Source organism: Drosophila pseudoobscura, chromosome 4 (assembly GCF_009870125.1).
Source record: "Drosophila pseudoobscura strain MV-25-SWS-2005 chromosome 4, UCI_Dpse_MV25, whole genome shotgun sequence".
In the NCBI taxonomy this organism is placed as follows: Eukaryota; Metazoa; Arthropoda; class Insecta; order Diptera; family Drosophilidae; genus Drosophila; species Drosophila pseudoobscura.
The window spans coordinates 10,173,061-10,190,022 of record NC_046681.1 but is presented as its reverse complement, the minus strand read 5'-3'; the positions used below and the strand labels follow the sequence as shown (position 1 = coordinate 10,190,022).

General features: G+C 42.1%; 1 protein-coding gene and 2 non-coding genes across 8 annotated transcripts in view; 1 reads left to right on the top strand and 2 right to left on the bottom strand.

Moving 5' to 3' along the window:
- toc (toucan) overlaps nt 1–16,962 on the top strand; it is a 50,535-nt gene that overhangs the window by 21,485 nt on the left and 12,088 nt on the right. For 3 of the 6 annotated variants that reach the window (XM_015180070.2, XM_015180069.2, XM_015180072.2), the window contains one exon: nt 3,656–3,838. In XM_015180070.2, the coding sequence (XP_015035556.2) occupies nt 3,656–3,838 (183 nt within the window). Of the gene's footprint in view, nt 1–3,254; nt 3,537–3,655; nt 3,839–8,849; nt 9,469–14,682; nt 14,873–16,962 lie in introns of those variants that run through there. The other 3 variants (XM_002132404.3, XM_033381004.1, XM_015180073.2) reach the window with 3 other exon arrangements.
- On the bottom strand, nt 175–245 carry TRNAG-CCC (transfer RNA glycine (anticodon CCC)). The gene has a single exon. It is a non-coding gene; the product is annotated as a tRNA-Gly (tRNA).
- On the bottom strand, nt 870–940 carry TRNAG-GCC (transfer RNA glycine (anticodon GCC)). Its single transcript has one exon. It is a non-coding gene; the product is annotated as a tRNA-Gly (tRNA).

Sequence of the window (16,962 nt, the reverse complement as noted above, 5' to 3'; positions counted from 1 at the left end):
TCGCCAATTACAAACATAACCGGATTTATTAAAGGCAGCATCAATGAAAAAAGGCTTAGAAAAGCAGGATTTTGCTGGGTAGAGAACTAAAAATATATTCAATAAATGTTGGTCTTGTAAATCAGGCTTAGTATCAGAAGTTTCACACTAAAGAAAAAAAATATATATATAATATGCATCGGCCGGGAATCGAACCCGGATCACTCGCGTGGGAGGCGGGCATTCTACCATTGAACCACCGATGCGAGAATTATTGTTAATCCAAGAAATATGTACAAAAATTACGCTACGATCGTTAGAGCGTACGGGAATTTAGATTATCTTTTTTAAATGCCAACATTTATAATTAAGAAATGGTCCTATGAGGTCTATGATAAGCCCTTTCGACCTGGTGATACTTCTTAAGGCCAATCTCCTGGACATCCTCCACTATAGGCTTATTTTTGTGGAAGGGTGTTTTCTCCTAAGTGTTGGGAACAAATATATCGATTAGAGTGTTGCATGAGCTGGTAACCGAATCGATTCGGTATTCCCATCGTTCGTTCAATTAGAATCAGCGTCTCATCTTTCTCATTACATCGAATCACTCGCCCAAAACGGACTGAATGATCCGGGTATCGTCATTCGATAATTTTTGTTTTTTTTTCTCGCTCACTCGACTTTGTATTATGTTTCGAGTAATTTCATAGGCTTCGAACGAAACTTGCTGATTTTTATCCACAGTGCTCGCACCGCATTCGGTTTTTGGTGAATCTGATGGAAGGCAAGATTCGCAATGATTGAAAGCATTTAAGCGGAATGTGATTGTAATTGTAATTTTTAAACAATATTCTAATATTTCTTGCAAAAAATTCAACAAAAAACTTATCTGCATCGGCCGGGAATCGAACCCGGGCCGCCCGCGTGGCAGGCGAGCATTCTACCACTGAACCACCGATGCTTTGGTGACTAGATCTTCCCGGAATAGCTTTACAAATGGAGTTTTATCTCTCCGTGGCTTGATTAACTTTCGGTTAAGTTTGCGAGACGTGCTATAAATGCAAACAACTTCGACACTATCATAAGTCCCTAAGTGAAACGATAAGAGGGGGTTCTATTGTTGGATCTCTTCTGGGTTCATTGTTCCTCCTAGGTGTCTCCCAATCAGCACACCCATAAAGAAAAGTAATTCCCGCTAATTGCACGCCGGGTGATCGCTCTTGATCACATAATCTGAGCACTCTTCAGTATTCGATGGACACCTCTATGGGGCAAACGTGCCTGAAATAAACCTACTCAAAGCATTTCGCTGTTGACCAACCCACACGTCTACCTGGCGCTTACTCTCATCAGGTTGGCGATATGTTCATTGGCATAATTGTGCAAGATCGATTGAATCGTCGGCATTTTCTCACCTCTTTGTATCGCTGAGATACCTGGCGACCCACGCACTTGAATCGGGAACGGGAACGGATTAATCTGTGGGATCCGGTTACTTCACTTGGTAAATGGTAATGCTTACCGTTGGCTGGCCCACGCGTGTGTATGTTTCTTAAACGAAAGCAAAATCGTTACCCGATTAGAGCTCGTTACTGTTGGAAGATCTCTGACATTGAACCTGTCTGCCTGCCGCTTCTTAATCGTTGGTTGGTTGCTTCTTTTTTTTTAGTCGTGTTTTTTGTTGAAGCCCCAACACAGCCCCGTCGATGACATTGGCATTCGTGGCATTGTAAACTCTTTTTTCGGCATCGGCATCGGCATGGGCATGGGCATACTCGTTCACGTTCTCGTAAAAACTCTCGTTGTTTGTAGTTGGTACTTTTTGCCGCCTAGACTTGTACTAGCCATTTATGGCTTCTGGCGCTGGCTTGTTTTTGCGGTTAGCATTGAAATACAAGCTCGGCTCCAGGCACGAGCACAAATTACCTAAAACAATGTACGAGTACGGGGTGGATGTCCAAGACGGGGTCCCGTGTCTCGGGTCTCGGGTCCCGGGTCCAGCTGGGACAAGCCATGAGGTCAGCTTTGGGCAGTGGACAAAAGCGAGTTGTGTGCAGCAGCCAAAGAAAACAAAAGCAGCAAATTATGCTAATTATTCAAAGAAACCTGTATCTCTATCTGTACCGTCTGCAAGCTAAAGTCATAAGATATACACAAAGAGAGAGAGAGAGAGAGAGAGCTAAAGAGCTGACAGAACAAAGAGAAGAGAGAAATTCACTCAAGATTAAGAGAGAGATCTCATAGTAAAAGCTTTGCAACATTTTAGCTACTGCTTGGATACTCTCTGACAACATTTAATCTCTTTAAGTTTCTTCAAACACTCTCTGGCAACATTTTAGTGCGTCTACTGCTTGAATTCTGCTTTATCACTGCATATCAGGTTCAGACACTTGCCACTTGTGCAAAGATACTCTTATTGTAATGCTAATTATTAAAGAAAACCTGTATTGTTTTATGATAATTATTCCGCGAAACCTGACTCCGTGTCGGCAGATTGCTTGTTTTATAATTAGAAGCACTCTGATATAGATCTTTCAAAAACTTTCCAACGGTTTGAACCGCTTGACCACTCCTTAGCAACATTGAATCTCAAACAACTAGCAGACACTGCTTGTAAATTGCTGGAAATGCTTTGATCCTACGCGCCTTATCTGCCTCAAAGACAATTTAAATTGTCATGATAATTCCAATATAACTGTTTATGTACATATATGTATATAGTATGCTGAGAGATTCCCTGCACATGAGCTTAGAACTGTCCGTAATTTGTCTTCTAATGAAACTGCTTGAGCACTCTTTGGCAACATTTCAGCGCGAACTGCTTATAAGCACTGTTCTCTGCAACTGCTTATCGACTGCTTGCCATGCTGAGGCACAGGTACTTGCCACTCCATCTGGTCCACAAACAGGTGTTTCTGTTTTAGCATGCATTCCTTGGTTCCTCCTCCTTGGTTGCACCTTACGTTGCACGCTAAAAACGGAAACTGGTTTTCTTTTGATTTCATTAATTTGGTCAAATTATGACATGCTGTTGCCTGTAACTCTGCATCTGAATCGGGCTGTGGCTGCCTCTGGCTCTGGCTCTGGCTCTCGCTCTGGTTAAGGCTCCGACACCGACTCTGGCTCAGAGTTTCTCGCGCTTGGTTCTTTTTCTGCGCTCCCTGCCTTTTGCCGGCTCAAGTGCATTGATAGCCTGAAACCAGAGATTTTTTGCTTCGAATATTATCATTTTGTTTCCGCAGCAAGCCTTGAATTAACATTCAGACTTGTGTTACTTCACAGTTAATTCAGAACTCAACAGATTCAAATGTGTATTTAGCACCAGCAAAAAAATAAAATTCCCATAAATGTTTGGTCTTTGTGCGATTCCATAGCCATACCGGACGTTCAACTTGTTTCGTTTCCATTTTTGGCCACGTTTGATGTTCTAAAGAATCAAAATCACACTCGAAACATGGGTCTCGCTACTCTATATCGTAGATTTTTGGGTCGCGATAAACCTATTAAGAAAACTAAAAAAGGAATAAGTTGGAAAAGCATCGTATCCTTTGTCCCACGTAAGTGAACATTTTCGTGGTCTTATCAACTTTTAGCCCGCCGCCCAAAAGTTGGCAACAACTTTCGATCCAACAATTTTCCTTGGCTAAAATGAAAACATTTGTCTTGTTCATTCCAGAGAAACGTTTAAATGGAACCACAACGGCAGCCACCCCGCCTGCAACATGCACTCTTAACAACACCAAGGGAGCTGCCACAAAGCAAGCCGCCAGTGCAACACAAATCAAACAACCATCGCCACAAGCTAATCTTAAAAAAATTACATCCGTTAAGAGCTCCCCGATTGTTAAGATATCCGAAGGTAAGTGTCAAAGGGTCGAACATTATAATAATTACAGCCGCAGCAACGAAGGCAAATCCCAATTGGAGCACCTCCAATCGATTGTAACCCCATTATTTGTTTCCTATTTCCCCTTTTTCTGGGTGTACTGGCGTGGCGTGGTCGAACAAAGTGAAAGCATACGAAATTCAAGTCCAAAATAATTTTTGTTGGTACCCTTTGTCTGTCGAAAGCCGCCCCACAATCACACAATGAACGTGCCACAAAAAAAAATACTTTTGCAAAACGGACTCCTGGGGACAAAGTTTTGGGGCTTAAGAGTTGATCAACTTTTGTAATTAATATTAATGCAGCTAATTAGCCATTTGGGGATAAGAGGCCTCGGCCACACGCGTGTCTGTCTGTTGGCCCTGTTTCGACACCTGTGCGAGTGAGTTTTTAAATGGAAAAGTCACAATATTGCAGTGGGCTGAGGTGTGTATGCATATTGATATTCCATTGGGGATGGCCTGAGTGTCATTAATGTGTGGTGATTATTTTGTATGGCTCTCGTCTATACGACTTGTTTAACTTATTTGGTCGTATTTTTTTTAGTTGTTGCTTCCCTAATAGTGGGTTTGGCTAGACGAGTGCTATTTAATTTCTGTGTGTTTTGGGAAGAAGGCACTGTAAACAATACATTGGCCACTGGCACATAGAAATAAACCTGCGAAATATGTGCAAATTTATGAAGATTTTGTCTCTACCTTTGATGGCAGTAGTCGGCAATTTCTTGTCTAAAATCAAATTTTTCTTGACACTTAAATACTTACACACCTGCAATCACTCAAGGCTTTGAATAAAATCAGTTTGAGCCGGCAAACGCCTCGTTCGGACCTCGATCCCAGTGTTAGGGGCTTAAACGCATTCATTAAATGGACCCGAACCGAGCTGAAAGTGAGAACTTTCAGCCGGAGAGGCCTTTGGATCTGGGGATTTTCATGTATGATATGTACCTACTTTCCCAATTTATTGGTATCTATAACTCTGTTTTTTACTATTATTCCCAAAGTCTCGCGGTTATCCCATGATCGTGGCCTTCTAACATCTTTCAATCTCAACTCGACCGTTGAGTAGCCAGTAAATTAAGCGGAAAAACGCCAACTTCTTGCCCCAACTCTTGCAATGATCTCGCACTCATGGGGTTGCCCCTCTGGTGCTTACATAATCGTGTGCATGACCCCCACACTGGCTCTGACTGTGACTGTGGCTGTGGCTGTGGCAAGTGGTTCTACATAATGACCCACACACGCACAAGCAGTGCCCCCTCCCCCTCTGGGCCGGCTCACAAATGTCACTGCTTGTTTATGCCGCTACGCGTTGCCGCATTAACAAAAAATTTGCTTTGATGTTCAACGAGTTGTCGTCGCTGCCTCGGTTTTTTTTCTTTTTTATTCTGGGCGTTGGTGTGCACTCTAGCAGTGTGCCCCCTGCCCCACCTTCCGCTCAACGCCCCTTTTGGCTAAGCACTGCAATGTTTTGGCTTATTTGAAGTTAAATTGTTTGTTAAATGTTTTAATGCCTGCTTCTTCAGTTTTTGTGGGAACCCAAAAGCCGTGCCCAGCAAGTGCTCAAACGTCTTTCTTGGGGCGCCCCCGCCATGGCTCTCTGTCTGACTATTTTATCAAATTTTATTTATTGCTTTCACACCAATCCACCATTTGGGGGGAGTCGATCAATTAAGTTGTCATTTAGTTTTGATTGTGCGTGATTGTGGCTCCCGGCCGGGCCCGGACCCGCATGTGAAAAAGTTTGTTGGAAAGTGAGGTTTTCTATGGCAACGAATAGTGAAGACTCTTGTTGGGATATACGTAATGTAATGATACTTCTTGGTGCAAGATCACTCAGATTATACGGCAGTTGTTGCTTCAGTCAAATAGGCCTTAATATTAGTCCATGTCTCTGGGTTTTATTCCTTCTTTTTTGAAGTGAAGTGAGCCGATTCGAATACTGACTTGTTCTTTCTTTCTACCTACTACAGACCCTCTTGCCAAAGCCTCCTATCTTCGTACATAACCCCTTTCTGAAGAGTATTCAAAAATAAAATCTTTGAAACGCACGCAAACTCTTTTTTCGCTAGGTTGCTTTGGGTGTGTATCTGTGTGTCTGTATCTTGTATGTTTGCCCATTATCTGACGGCTGGTTTCACTCTAATTTATGGCCTACACTCGGCACACAAAACACAACACCCATCAAGTTCATTGATTTCGCTGTCGCCAGTCGAAATGTGTGGGCTCTTAATGGCCATTTTTCACGCTTTTACAAATCTCCTGCTTTTGTGTGTGTTTTTCGATATTTAACGGCACGCTTTGGCTGTCATTGGAACAGCGATTGAAAATATTATCGTATCATCATCATAATCTATCATGGACTTTGTCTTTTGCCATTGCATACTATTAATAATTTCACAATTGAACTGCAGCAAAAAGTTAATGGCCGACTCTCCCAAGAAATCAAACACCCAACACGCACATTTCCAGTATTTTTGCGCTGAAAAGACTTTTACTTTTCTTTCGCGCAATATCTGTATCTGCCATGCGTAACCCCCCACCGAAAACCGAACAAAACAATCGAACGAAGTCGTACATAAAGTCATTACGACTCGTACAATGGCCATCCCGTATGTAATGAAACGTTACCATTTACAATTACAAATTACAATAACTTTGCCATTCATTTGGGGCCCACACAAGTCTGGCCTAAAGACGTATAAGAAATATTACTGTTGTCGTCGTTGGTGGTCGGTGGAAACGCTTTGAAGATCGGGGTTTGGCCAGTACGTAGATGCTTTCTATGGAAGTGTCATTTATCTTTGAGGAAATTGTGTCAGTAGTCTGAAACTATCATCTTGTGTTGGCTCTTTATAGAGGAGAATCTGTACAACATCTGTAATGCTGCCATCTGATTCTTTGAGGAGAAATTCTCAAGGCATCACTCAGGGAATTGTTTTTGGGAGCATTTCCGACGGATAAAGTGTCGTATTTTCCCAGCTTCTATTCCTTTTGCCTTCTTAAAATGTTACCCACAAATAAATCACACATTTCCCTCTTCAACTTAATAAATTCTCGCTTAATTAATCAAATATGCTAAACCTCTTAAAACACATTAACATAATTTTGTAATATTTGAGATACAGGAAAAAACCTTATTGAACTGTCAGCAAAAATATTTCACAAACCTAATTCGCATGAATAATTTATGCAAGCCAAATAAAAATACATAAAATAACTAACCAAAAGATTTCTTCTCCCTGCTGTGTTGTGGGCTTATTTGCACACAAAAAACTTGGCTAAAACCGTAGCCAAATATTGCATAAATTGTTGGTACCGAGGCTCTTAGGGCTTGTGTAATTTCGTGTTTGAATACACTTATTTTCTAGCGTGAGAATTTCGTTTTCTGGTAATTACGAATAAATTTTGTATTGGATTATTTTTTTTTTTTTTTTTTTTTTGGCATAAAATATACAAATAAGTTCAGAAAATTGGTGTACACGGAAATAAAAGACGCTTTCTGCAATTAAACAATTGTATTTGGGGTTTATGTAAGTCCCCGAATTCCCATTAATCCGAGTCTGCCGCATGACAATTTTATACAGCATTTTTAAATCAATTGGGTATTACATATTTGATGGATTTCTCTGGTTTTGTGGGAGTTAATTGGGTTTATGTTTGATTTCACGAATTAAGGTCAAGTTTTGTATTTTTCCATTCAATAAAAAAATGCCATAATTATTCGGGTTTAATCTGCATAAACTTGATAAGGTTTTACAGCCCCAGCCCAAGCCCCAGTCCAATCCCCAGAGGTTCTCTAACTGGAGCGTGGCTTTTAATGAGCTGTGGCTGCTCTGCTCTTTCGTTCTTTGTCTTTGTCTGTACAGGTAATCAGACCCAAAGTTTTCTTTTTTTTCATGTACGAGTATATTTTGCATACTCTCATATGACAGCCAGTCAATGGCCAGGCCAAAAACGACAAAAACTACTTTTGCTGTTGGCCAAGTGTGACGCGAAAGTCGCGGCGACAAAGTCCATAATTACAAACAGCGATGTGCGGCAACCTTTCTTTTCAAGTGCCTTATTCGAAGAGGGCACAAAGGAAGGAGAGAAAGGGTTAATTGGCCCAAAGAGTGAAGATATTGTTTGATTTATGATTTATTTATATTTGGAATTAAAATGCTGGTCGGTGGAAGTCTGGAAATTAGGGGAAATATTTGGCTTTCATTTGATTTTGGGAAATTTATTTTCGACAATAATTTGTACCTAGAAAAATCATTCTACAATCAGCTGGAATCTGCCAAAAGCTCTGTAAATATTTGGAGAACAATGTAGGGAAAATATAACTTTCTTTGAGGGTTAAAAAGCTAGAATATATTCCTATAAAACAGATACCGAAAACCCCTAAATCATTGTTCTTAATTGTTCATATTTCTTTGAAAATTCAACAATTAATCGGGAGCCACCTTTTTGGGAAATATTTGCTCTAGCTATGGCGCTATTTTCCTGTCTTATAAATCTTTGGAAATTTTTCGACATTATTTGAAATTACTGGACCAAATGGGCATCTTTCTGTCTCAATCTGTCTCTGTCCTCCCTCGCACCTTGGCATCCATTTGGCGTACAAAATTTCTTTGATGTCCATTTTGCATTTCACTTTATGTAAGCCTCTGGAAGTTTTTGCGAATTGCTTTATGCGGTTTCGCGTTTGTCGCAGTCGCTGTTGAAGTCGCGTTTGAAGTCGCGATTGGAGCTGGAGCTGGAGCTGAAGCTGAAGCCGGTGCCGGCGTCGCCACCATTTGTTGCTTGCGGCTTGGGGGCCTAGACGCGTTAGTCGCGCGCTGAACTTTCAAACAAACAGACGTGTGCGGCACCGTCGCTGTGGTGTTTCTTTTCTATCGCTGTGTTGGGAGGGCTCGCTCAAGCGGCAGCGTATAACGCTTTTACAGTTGGACAAGCATTGGGTGGTCGCTGCTTGGCGCTCCGTGGCGCTGCTCGAGTGCGCGCATGCCCCAAAAATGGGCCTCAACGAGTGCTCAGTGTTCTACGGTTCGACACAAAGTCTGAATGCGACTAAAACCGCGTCCACGTCCACGTATTCGTTGCCAACGGCTGTCGATGTGAAACAGTTTGAACAAATGTTGAAAAATCATAAGAATCTGCAGGCCAAAAAGTACAGCTACAAGGATTATCCGAACGATGTGAAATACGGTAAAATCTATGCGGGCATCGGCTGTGGCGGGGCAGCAGCAGGAGGAATAGGCGGAGGAGGAGGAGGGGGAGGAGTAGGCGGCGGTGGCAGTGGCATCAAAAAGCTCTTCAACAACAACAGCCAAAACCACAACAACAACAACATGAATGTGGGCAAAGCCAGCAAACTGATGCCTGCCACAAGGATACCGACCACCAAATCCATGATTGCCTCGGGAGCAGCAGCATCCGCAGCAGCATCCTCAACGACCGCCAACGACATGGATATGTACCGTTCGTTCAGCAAGAAGAGCTCCTCCTCGTCCTCGTCTACGTCCGCGTCCAGCAGTGCCTTCCTGTGGAACTCCTTTCGGATGCCACGAAAACAGAAATCCCTGCTCTCCGATAAGAAACGAAGTGGCGGCGATGCCGGTGAGTGTCCAAATGAGAGAAAAAAAAAATCAATTTCCATTCAGGGATTCACCCTTTTTGTCAATTGATAATCGCCATCGGTCTGCCGTCGGCTGTGACCCATTTGAAGATAGTCTTGTCGGCCGTGGTTCAGAGAACAATGGGGATTGTTTGGCTCTGGCCGGCGGCTATTTGGTTAACAAGAGTGAAAGATGAGACGAGCGATCTGAATTGAGCAACCCAGACCCACCGACCGACTCTTGTATAATTTGAAAATTGCTTAGGCATGACCCACCAAAAAAAAAAAACATGTTGCCGCTCCTCTCCAGATCCCCAATCTCTACCATCTACCAGTCGCCCAGTCTCCCCTCTCCAGTTGTAGGGTATACCAAATCGAGGTTCAAGTCTTGTTCTGTTTCGTCTCTTGGGACTTTGGCCCTAAGTGTTGCAAATACGATTTTCGTATATTTTTTGGTTGTCTTTTTTCCCATTATTCCAGCTTGATTATGAAATTTTGTTTTGCTAAAAATAAACCACAGGAAAATACAAAAAATAACATTTAATTGCTCAAGTTTTTTCCATTTTTCATTTGGCAAGTCATTTATTTGGATGGCTTTGGGTCTTGTCATCGCATGGAAAAATACGACATGATTGGACAAATGTGCTGTGCAGAGTTGTAATTAAGAGATTTCAGAAATTGGGGGTTTAATATCGTTTGGTATTTGATTGTTTTGTGTGGAGCTTGTGTACAAAGTTCAAGAAAGCCAAGTCCATGGCTCTTAGAGTGTGTTTTCCCAGCCCAAAGGTAAACGTTTTAAAAGATAAATTGTTTCCGGAGATGGTATCTGGCCTAGAACTACCTTTTAGTTTTCGTTTTTCTTTAGAGTCTCCTCCCAAACTCCCATTTTATATTGCCTCTATCCACTGTCCCCAATTCTAATCCCTATCTTCGAGAGCATTAGAAACCGCCATTGCAAATGATGGCCCCATTTCTGCAGCATCGTTCTGCCAGATTCCTTAACTGATGGGCAGCCTTAGCGGGCACTTTGTGGCTCATTCAATATTGATGGTTCTTAACACTTTTACACGCCGTCCAAACATTCGTTTTGGCCCACCAATGCGCATGCCCCGCCGAAACGCATAGGCGCAACAAGAATATGTGGCAGCCACAAACACAGGCCTTACGGGCCGGTTGGTATCTCCTCTTCTGGCCTTCTGTGGACCGTTATTGATTTTTTTTGGCACAAGATTGCAAAAGTTTTGCGTCTGGTCCTCTCTAAGGGTCCTGTGCAAAGTCTCAAGTTTTTCTGTGCTGTTGGATGACTAACAACCCCGACGACAATGATGTGGATGACTCATCTCGAGAGCTACCCCAACAACCCCAACAACAGCAATGGCAACAGAAACAACACTTTCTCACTCACTTTCTCTACCTCGCTCCCTCTTGCAACTGTGTGTGGCAGCATAATAGACGCAAAAAAAAGAAATGCTTTGGAGTCGATGGTAAAGATACCCTTGCAGATCTATCGTTCTTATGGGGACCTTATTTTGATTAAATTCTACCAAGGAAATGCTACAGTTCTTTGCATTTCGTGGGATTATCTTTTAGAGACTAGATAGGTCTCATGGAAGTACCATCATATAAGATATAGGCCATGTTCTGGCAAAGCTTCAGTCAGTTGGGATCTGAATTAGGGGGAAAGTAAACATCCTTTCATCTGGGAAAACAGGAGTACCCTCTGTAAGAGCATAAAAATTGCATAATGTACTTTTTTCCCCTCCTGTCATTCTCTTCTATGAGAGTGTGTGTGTGTGTGTGTGCGTATGTTGCGGGACATTTGGCACACTGACACTCATTGTGTATGAGATATGACAGCCACAGGAAGAGAACGCAGGCGCAGTGAGAGAGAGACAGAGGGATAGCAAGCTTTATCAAACTGTTATACACTGCTTGTTTACAGTGCTGCCAAAACTTCAAGCGATTCATTTCGCTTTTTTTGGGGCATTTTCAAGTGGAACCGAGTGATAAAAAATTCACTTAATGCTTTCAAAATTCCCCGCCAACGATTGACTAATAAATCTTTGCTCGCACAAAATCACAAAATTAATTAATAAATCGAAAATGTGGAGGGGAACGAAATGTGAAATACCGAAGACAATTAAATCATAGCTGTGCTCGGCGTTCATTAACGGTACTGTTGCGTTTTTGGCGCAAACAAACTGTGACCACACATGCCTCCAGCCCCCTCCAGGCCTCAGGCCCAGGCCAGCAGATAGACAGTCGGCTCTAATGGAGTCAAGTGCAGACCTCGTAACGGCAACGGCACCACAGCCGCGTCAGAAGTGGCAGCACGATAGAGGCTGTGCAACAAGAAGATGCAGAGGCAACGCCAGAGTAGAGAGCAGCGTCTGTGCAGCGGCAAGTCCAAGACCAAGTGGCGGCGGCTTCTGTGCAGCAGAGCAAAACCAATTGTTGCCACAAGCAGCAGCAGCAGCAGCGGCTGCAAAACAAAACACCAGAGAACAGACACAGCAGAGCAGCACTGCAAATTGATTGATCAATGCCTTTCAGTCTCGAGATGTGCCTTGGCCCCGGGCCAAATTGTCAAGCGGCCGGCCAGCGGCCAACGGCCAACACGGGGAGACCGGGGCGTATGCGCAATCCATTTCCAGGCCAAATGCAAAGATAAGCCCCGCATTGAACTTGTTTTCTTTTTCACTGGCAACCCCATAATTAAGGTCGAGCTATAAAATATTTATGGCCAACACTAATCGATTCCAAATCGGCTTAAGAGAACAAAGATTGCGGGGTTTCGGTACAGTTTTCCACTGGAAATGGGTTGATCCATGAGCGAAGATATAAAATGATAGTTTAGCAAGAGTATTAATGGGATTTTGATAACCTAAACTTAGGCAAGAGATTTTGATTTGCATCTTAATGGGATTTAAAGTATAATCTACGGAGAAGCTGGGGGGTTTTCCAATAGCACTGGGCTCTCATTGGAGTTGGGTTCTGCCGCGCTCTCAGCTGTGAAACAAACACACAATCTTCGTATCTGATTATTATTTCTTCATTCAATTATAATTGTGGAATTAGTTACACCTTTTCTGTGCTATTTTAATATTTGTAAGATCTCCACCCAATCCCACATCAAATTATGCTATTAAAATAATTATAATTTCATAATTTCGACTGAAAATTTTCAACAATTCGGTTCGCTGCCCAAAACTTCCAATTTGCGGATTATAATTTGAAACTTTGTGCGTGGAAAATTTAATAACTTTTTTGTGCGCTCTTCCTCGCTGTCGTCTCGCAGTCTTTCTTCATGTCTGCCCAAAGCCAAATGCGTATTTCTCTTTTCGCCAATTTGTCGCGACGCTTCGTGCCTGGACTTAGACGGTCTTAGCGGACCCATACAGACCCAAGACCCCAAGCAAAGCCCAACACAAAATCTATGCCAAGTGTTTTTTATTGACTTACGCACAGTGCGACGGGGTCTGGGGTCTCGCTGCCGCTCTCCTCTCCAATGTTGTTGCAATTAACACTTGTTGACAAGTTCACTGGGCCAGGCCCGGGCCAAGCCATAAATATATATGTACATATGTAATTGTATTTGTGGTCTCTGCTGTTTCCCACTGGGGCGTGGGCGTCGCCCAACAAACAGCTGCTGTGCTGTGACCCCACTCTGTCGGGCTATGATTTTGTGGCATTAAATTTTGATTTATATTGGGTCCATTAATTAGACGCCAGTCTGAAGTTGAATCCCAGTTGTACTGTAGTGTTTTTCGAGGCTACTGTAAATGAAATGACAGAAATTAATTAAATATTGCTCATGCGCCTAGTGGCCGTTCGCCTGCTAAGGCAATTAAGTGACCCTCATTGAGGCACCATCCCAGCAATATCTCTACTGACTCTGTCATCAATTCTCCATTGAGAATAGGTCTCTTTCGCTCTTTCACTCTTTCTGTGCTCATGTCTCTCCCTGCTCTGACGTCAGAGTATGACTCTTTTTTGAATTACGCGCCTCGGGACGGGTCTGCTTATTGTACACTTTTTTCGCGCTGTTCATTAATGCTGTGCACATATGTACAAGTATGAAAGAGTATGACGTACACTGAGGATAATGATTTAGTGAAATGATAGAATTCAGAACTCCTAGATGGATCTTGAAAATGTACTAGGAAAACCAATTTAGACCATCAAGAACTAGAAAAATATAACTCTCCTATATATTTGAGGCATTTTTTAGTAAATTGTGTGTTTCAGAATTCCCCAAAGTTTTGTTTGCATCAGTTTATTGTTTTGAAATGAAATAAGTTATTGCTGGAATTGGTGCGAGAGTGAAACTGCTGCTGTTTTCCTAATTTTCCCATTGAGAAATAGTCGTTGTCATCCCTTTATGACACAATCGTAGAAAATTATCCAACTTGTGTAACTGTCATGTGGAAATATGGCACTATAAACGAAAAGTGTCAACAAGCAGTTTACTGCTGAAGTGGCAAGCAGTTATAGTAGAGTAGAGCTCGTTAACAAGCAGTTGTACAGCTGCTAAGCAGTGTTTGGAATCGACAAGCAGTATTTTCTTAAAAGAGGAGGGAAATGGCGGTGATTATTTACTTTTCAATACATTTTCTGGCAGTGTCTGATCAGCGCCTTGTGGCGATCATAATCCACCACATGGTGAAATCAGCGCCACAATTAGCAAATGCTGCCGTTGCTTCGGCCGCTGCCCCCAAAGAAAATATACAACCAATGAAGCCCACGAACAACGACGATCCCCAAGCGAACGGCGAACAACGACGATCCGATACCAAACGAACAACGACACGATTGTGAGCGACTCGCGCCTCTTTTTATTTTGAATTAAATTCATTAACAGTTTATGTTTAGAAGTTTGCGCGATTGTATCGCCAGCTCGTATTTAATTTGTGTGCGGATTGTACGGGGATTCGGCTACGGCGCTACGCGTGTGCCAAAGAATTGCAAATTCGAAAATAAAGATGTGAATCAATAAAAATAGTGTGCGTGTGCATTTTTGCGTAATTAAAAGGGCTTCCCTCCCCCCCAAAGGAGGTGCATTCTCTCTCTCATTAAGGATGTCCCCAAGTGTCGGCAATTAAAATCGAATTCCCTCGCCTCCGTCGATTCCTTCCAAGTCGGGAGAGTCTCCGCCGCGCAATGGCTCTGTTAATTGAATGCCTTTGGCCACATTAAACCAAATAGAGCGGAAGCAGTGTGCAAGTACCGTAATGATGGAAATGTACGAAACGGGTGCGGGTGCGGGTGCGGGTGGTGCTGCAGTGGTGGGTGGTGCTTGTGCCGGTGCCGCTGCCGGTGCTGTGGGTGATTGTGCCATAGTCGTCGATTCGTCGCTGCTGGTCGCCTGCGATTATGATGAGCATGCCGAGGATGAGGGAATTGGCGGTAAGGCATATCGTTTGCATTTGAAAATTGAACTGGGAATACATATAGCAATTTAGACAATGGAGGGACCCCAAGGAACATAGTTTAGAAGAGGGATTCAGATTCAATTGAAACAGAATTGTGGTCCATTTCTATTTATTTCTATTTTTACAGTGAAATATTTTTTGCATAAATGCTGTACATCTGTTGATAATTTTCACCAATTTTCTGCTCTTGACTTTGCGACGCAATTTCCGAATGTCTCAATTTAAATCACTTTTAATGCATTTGGCGCCCGTATATCAACAAAATATTGTGCAAAATAAATAGTAGTGGCATTAAAAGCCAATCGCATATACCAAAAAAATGAAAATGAATATTATATACTCGCGTTTTGACGGCGGGTTGGCCTAGAGCGTGCCACAGAACAAACATGAATTTTGGCAAAAACATTGAGAGTGTACCCTGTAACCAATAAGGGTGGGGGTATACGGCACAAGACTGAAAGTGGGTAATCGTGTGGTATTTGAGATAAACGATAAACCTATCATAGATCCTTTGTATCTTTTCTAAAACCTTTCCTTAAACACAGAAAGAAAGTTCTTAGACCAAAGCCAGAGATCAGTGTGTCAGGGAATCACTGTGATAAATATATAGGTATTAAAGAGATATTTAGATGGCACAGAAATATATCAAAATTTCTAGAATATTTAGCTAAAAAACTGTATATTCATGGATTATCTTTGCGCTGATTAATATGTTCCAGGGTACTCCCCATTCTCTATGTATTCCGTCATTTGACCACTCTTAATTTATTATTCTCTCTCTTTTTCATCATTTCCACATTTCCTTTGCTCACTCATTGGCTTTCCAGTCATGAAGCTCTTTTTTTGCACTGCGGTCTTCTCTATCGTGGGATTTTTTGTTGTTGCTGTTTTTTCTGTTTCTTTCCGCTGTGTGCCAACCGCAAAAATAATACGAAAAGAATATAAGTACATCAATCATATGCACGAACATTGAAAAAAATCATAGACATATATGTACGTATCTGCATGCCCCAGCCCCCTGCCCAGCCCCAGCCCCAGCCCCACTCAGTCATGTAATGATTAATTAGACAAATTCGGTTCGGTTTTTATTATTGCATTATTTTGGTATCTGGCATTGTGTCTATCTATTGGTTGGCCAAGAACAGAAGCATTGTTTTCGTGCACAACTTATCTAAAAATAATCATTAGAACTTGAGCCAAAAAAGAAACGAAAAAGTATGTTTAAAGTCTTTAAAGATAGGCGAAAATAAATGGGAAATGCGCCAAGCCAGACGACGACGACGACTCTACGACCTTGAAATGTGTGTGTGTGCCTTCCCATAGGCATTGTTGTCCAGACACAGTCGATACACCCCAGTACTGAGTGAAATGAAAATCTTCCCATAATTCCCCTGATATGTGTCTTTCAACACTGCCCCCCCGACACTGGCAGTTCGAAGCGATCTCCCATCATAAAAGACTTTGCCTTTAGTCGTGCTACTGATGGACGTTTGGCAGAAATCGGAATCGGAATCGATCGTGTGTCTATAAGATATACATCCGTAGAGCGACCATCTTCTGGCCTGATTCTTCTTTGTGGACGCTCTTTTAATGTTTATCCATCGAGAGTTGTTTACAAATGACCTGGCTCCTGGCTGCGGGTCTTTTTTGTATTTTTCCTCACTGTCTGAATGCATAATTTAGTGCAAATAGTGTTTACAATTTGTGTCATTAAGGGTGGGCTTATTTGAATTGGTTTGTTTATGGAATAGATTCAATTAAAGGCAAGTGTTTCGAACACATCACATTTGCCGGGATATCTTGATGGCATGTGTCTTCCTGCCGCAGAATGAATGATCATTGAATTGATGTCAGTTCCAAATACATAAGTAAACTATTTTTATGGGGGAGCATAACATGTTTATTAAATTACATCTGGAATACATGCCTTTGTTCTTTTATTATAGAGAAAATGAAGCTAAAAATTACATTTAATTCGTTGACGTCAATCGCAACCACATTTTCTGTCTGTAGATCATAAAATAATGTTTTATGGATTAGATTTCCATGGAATATGTTGTTAGA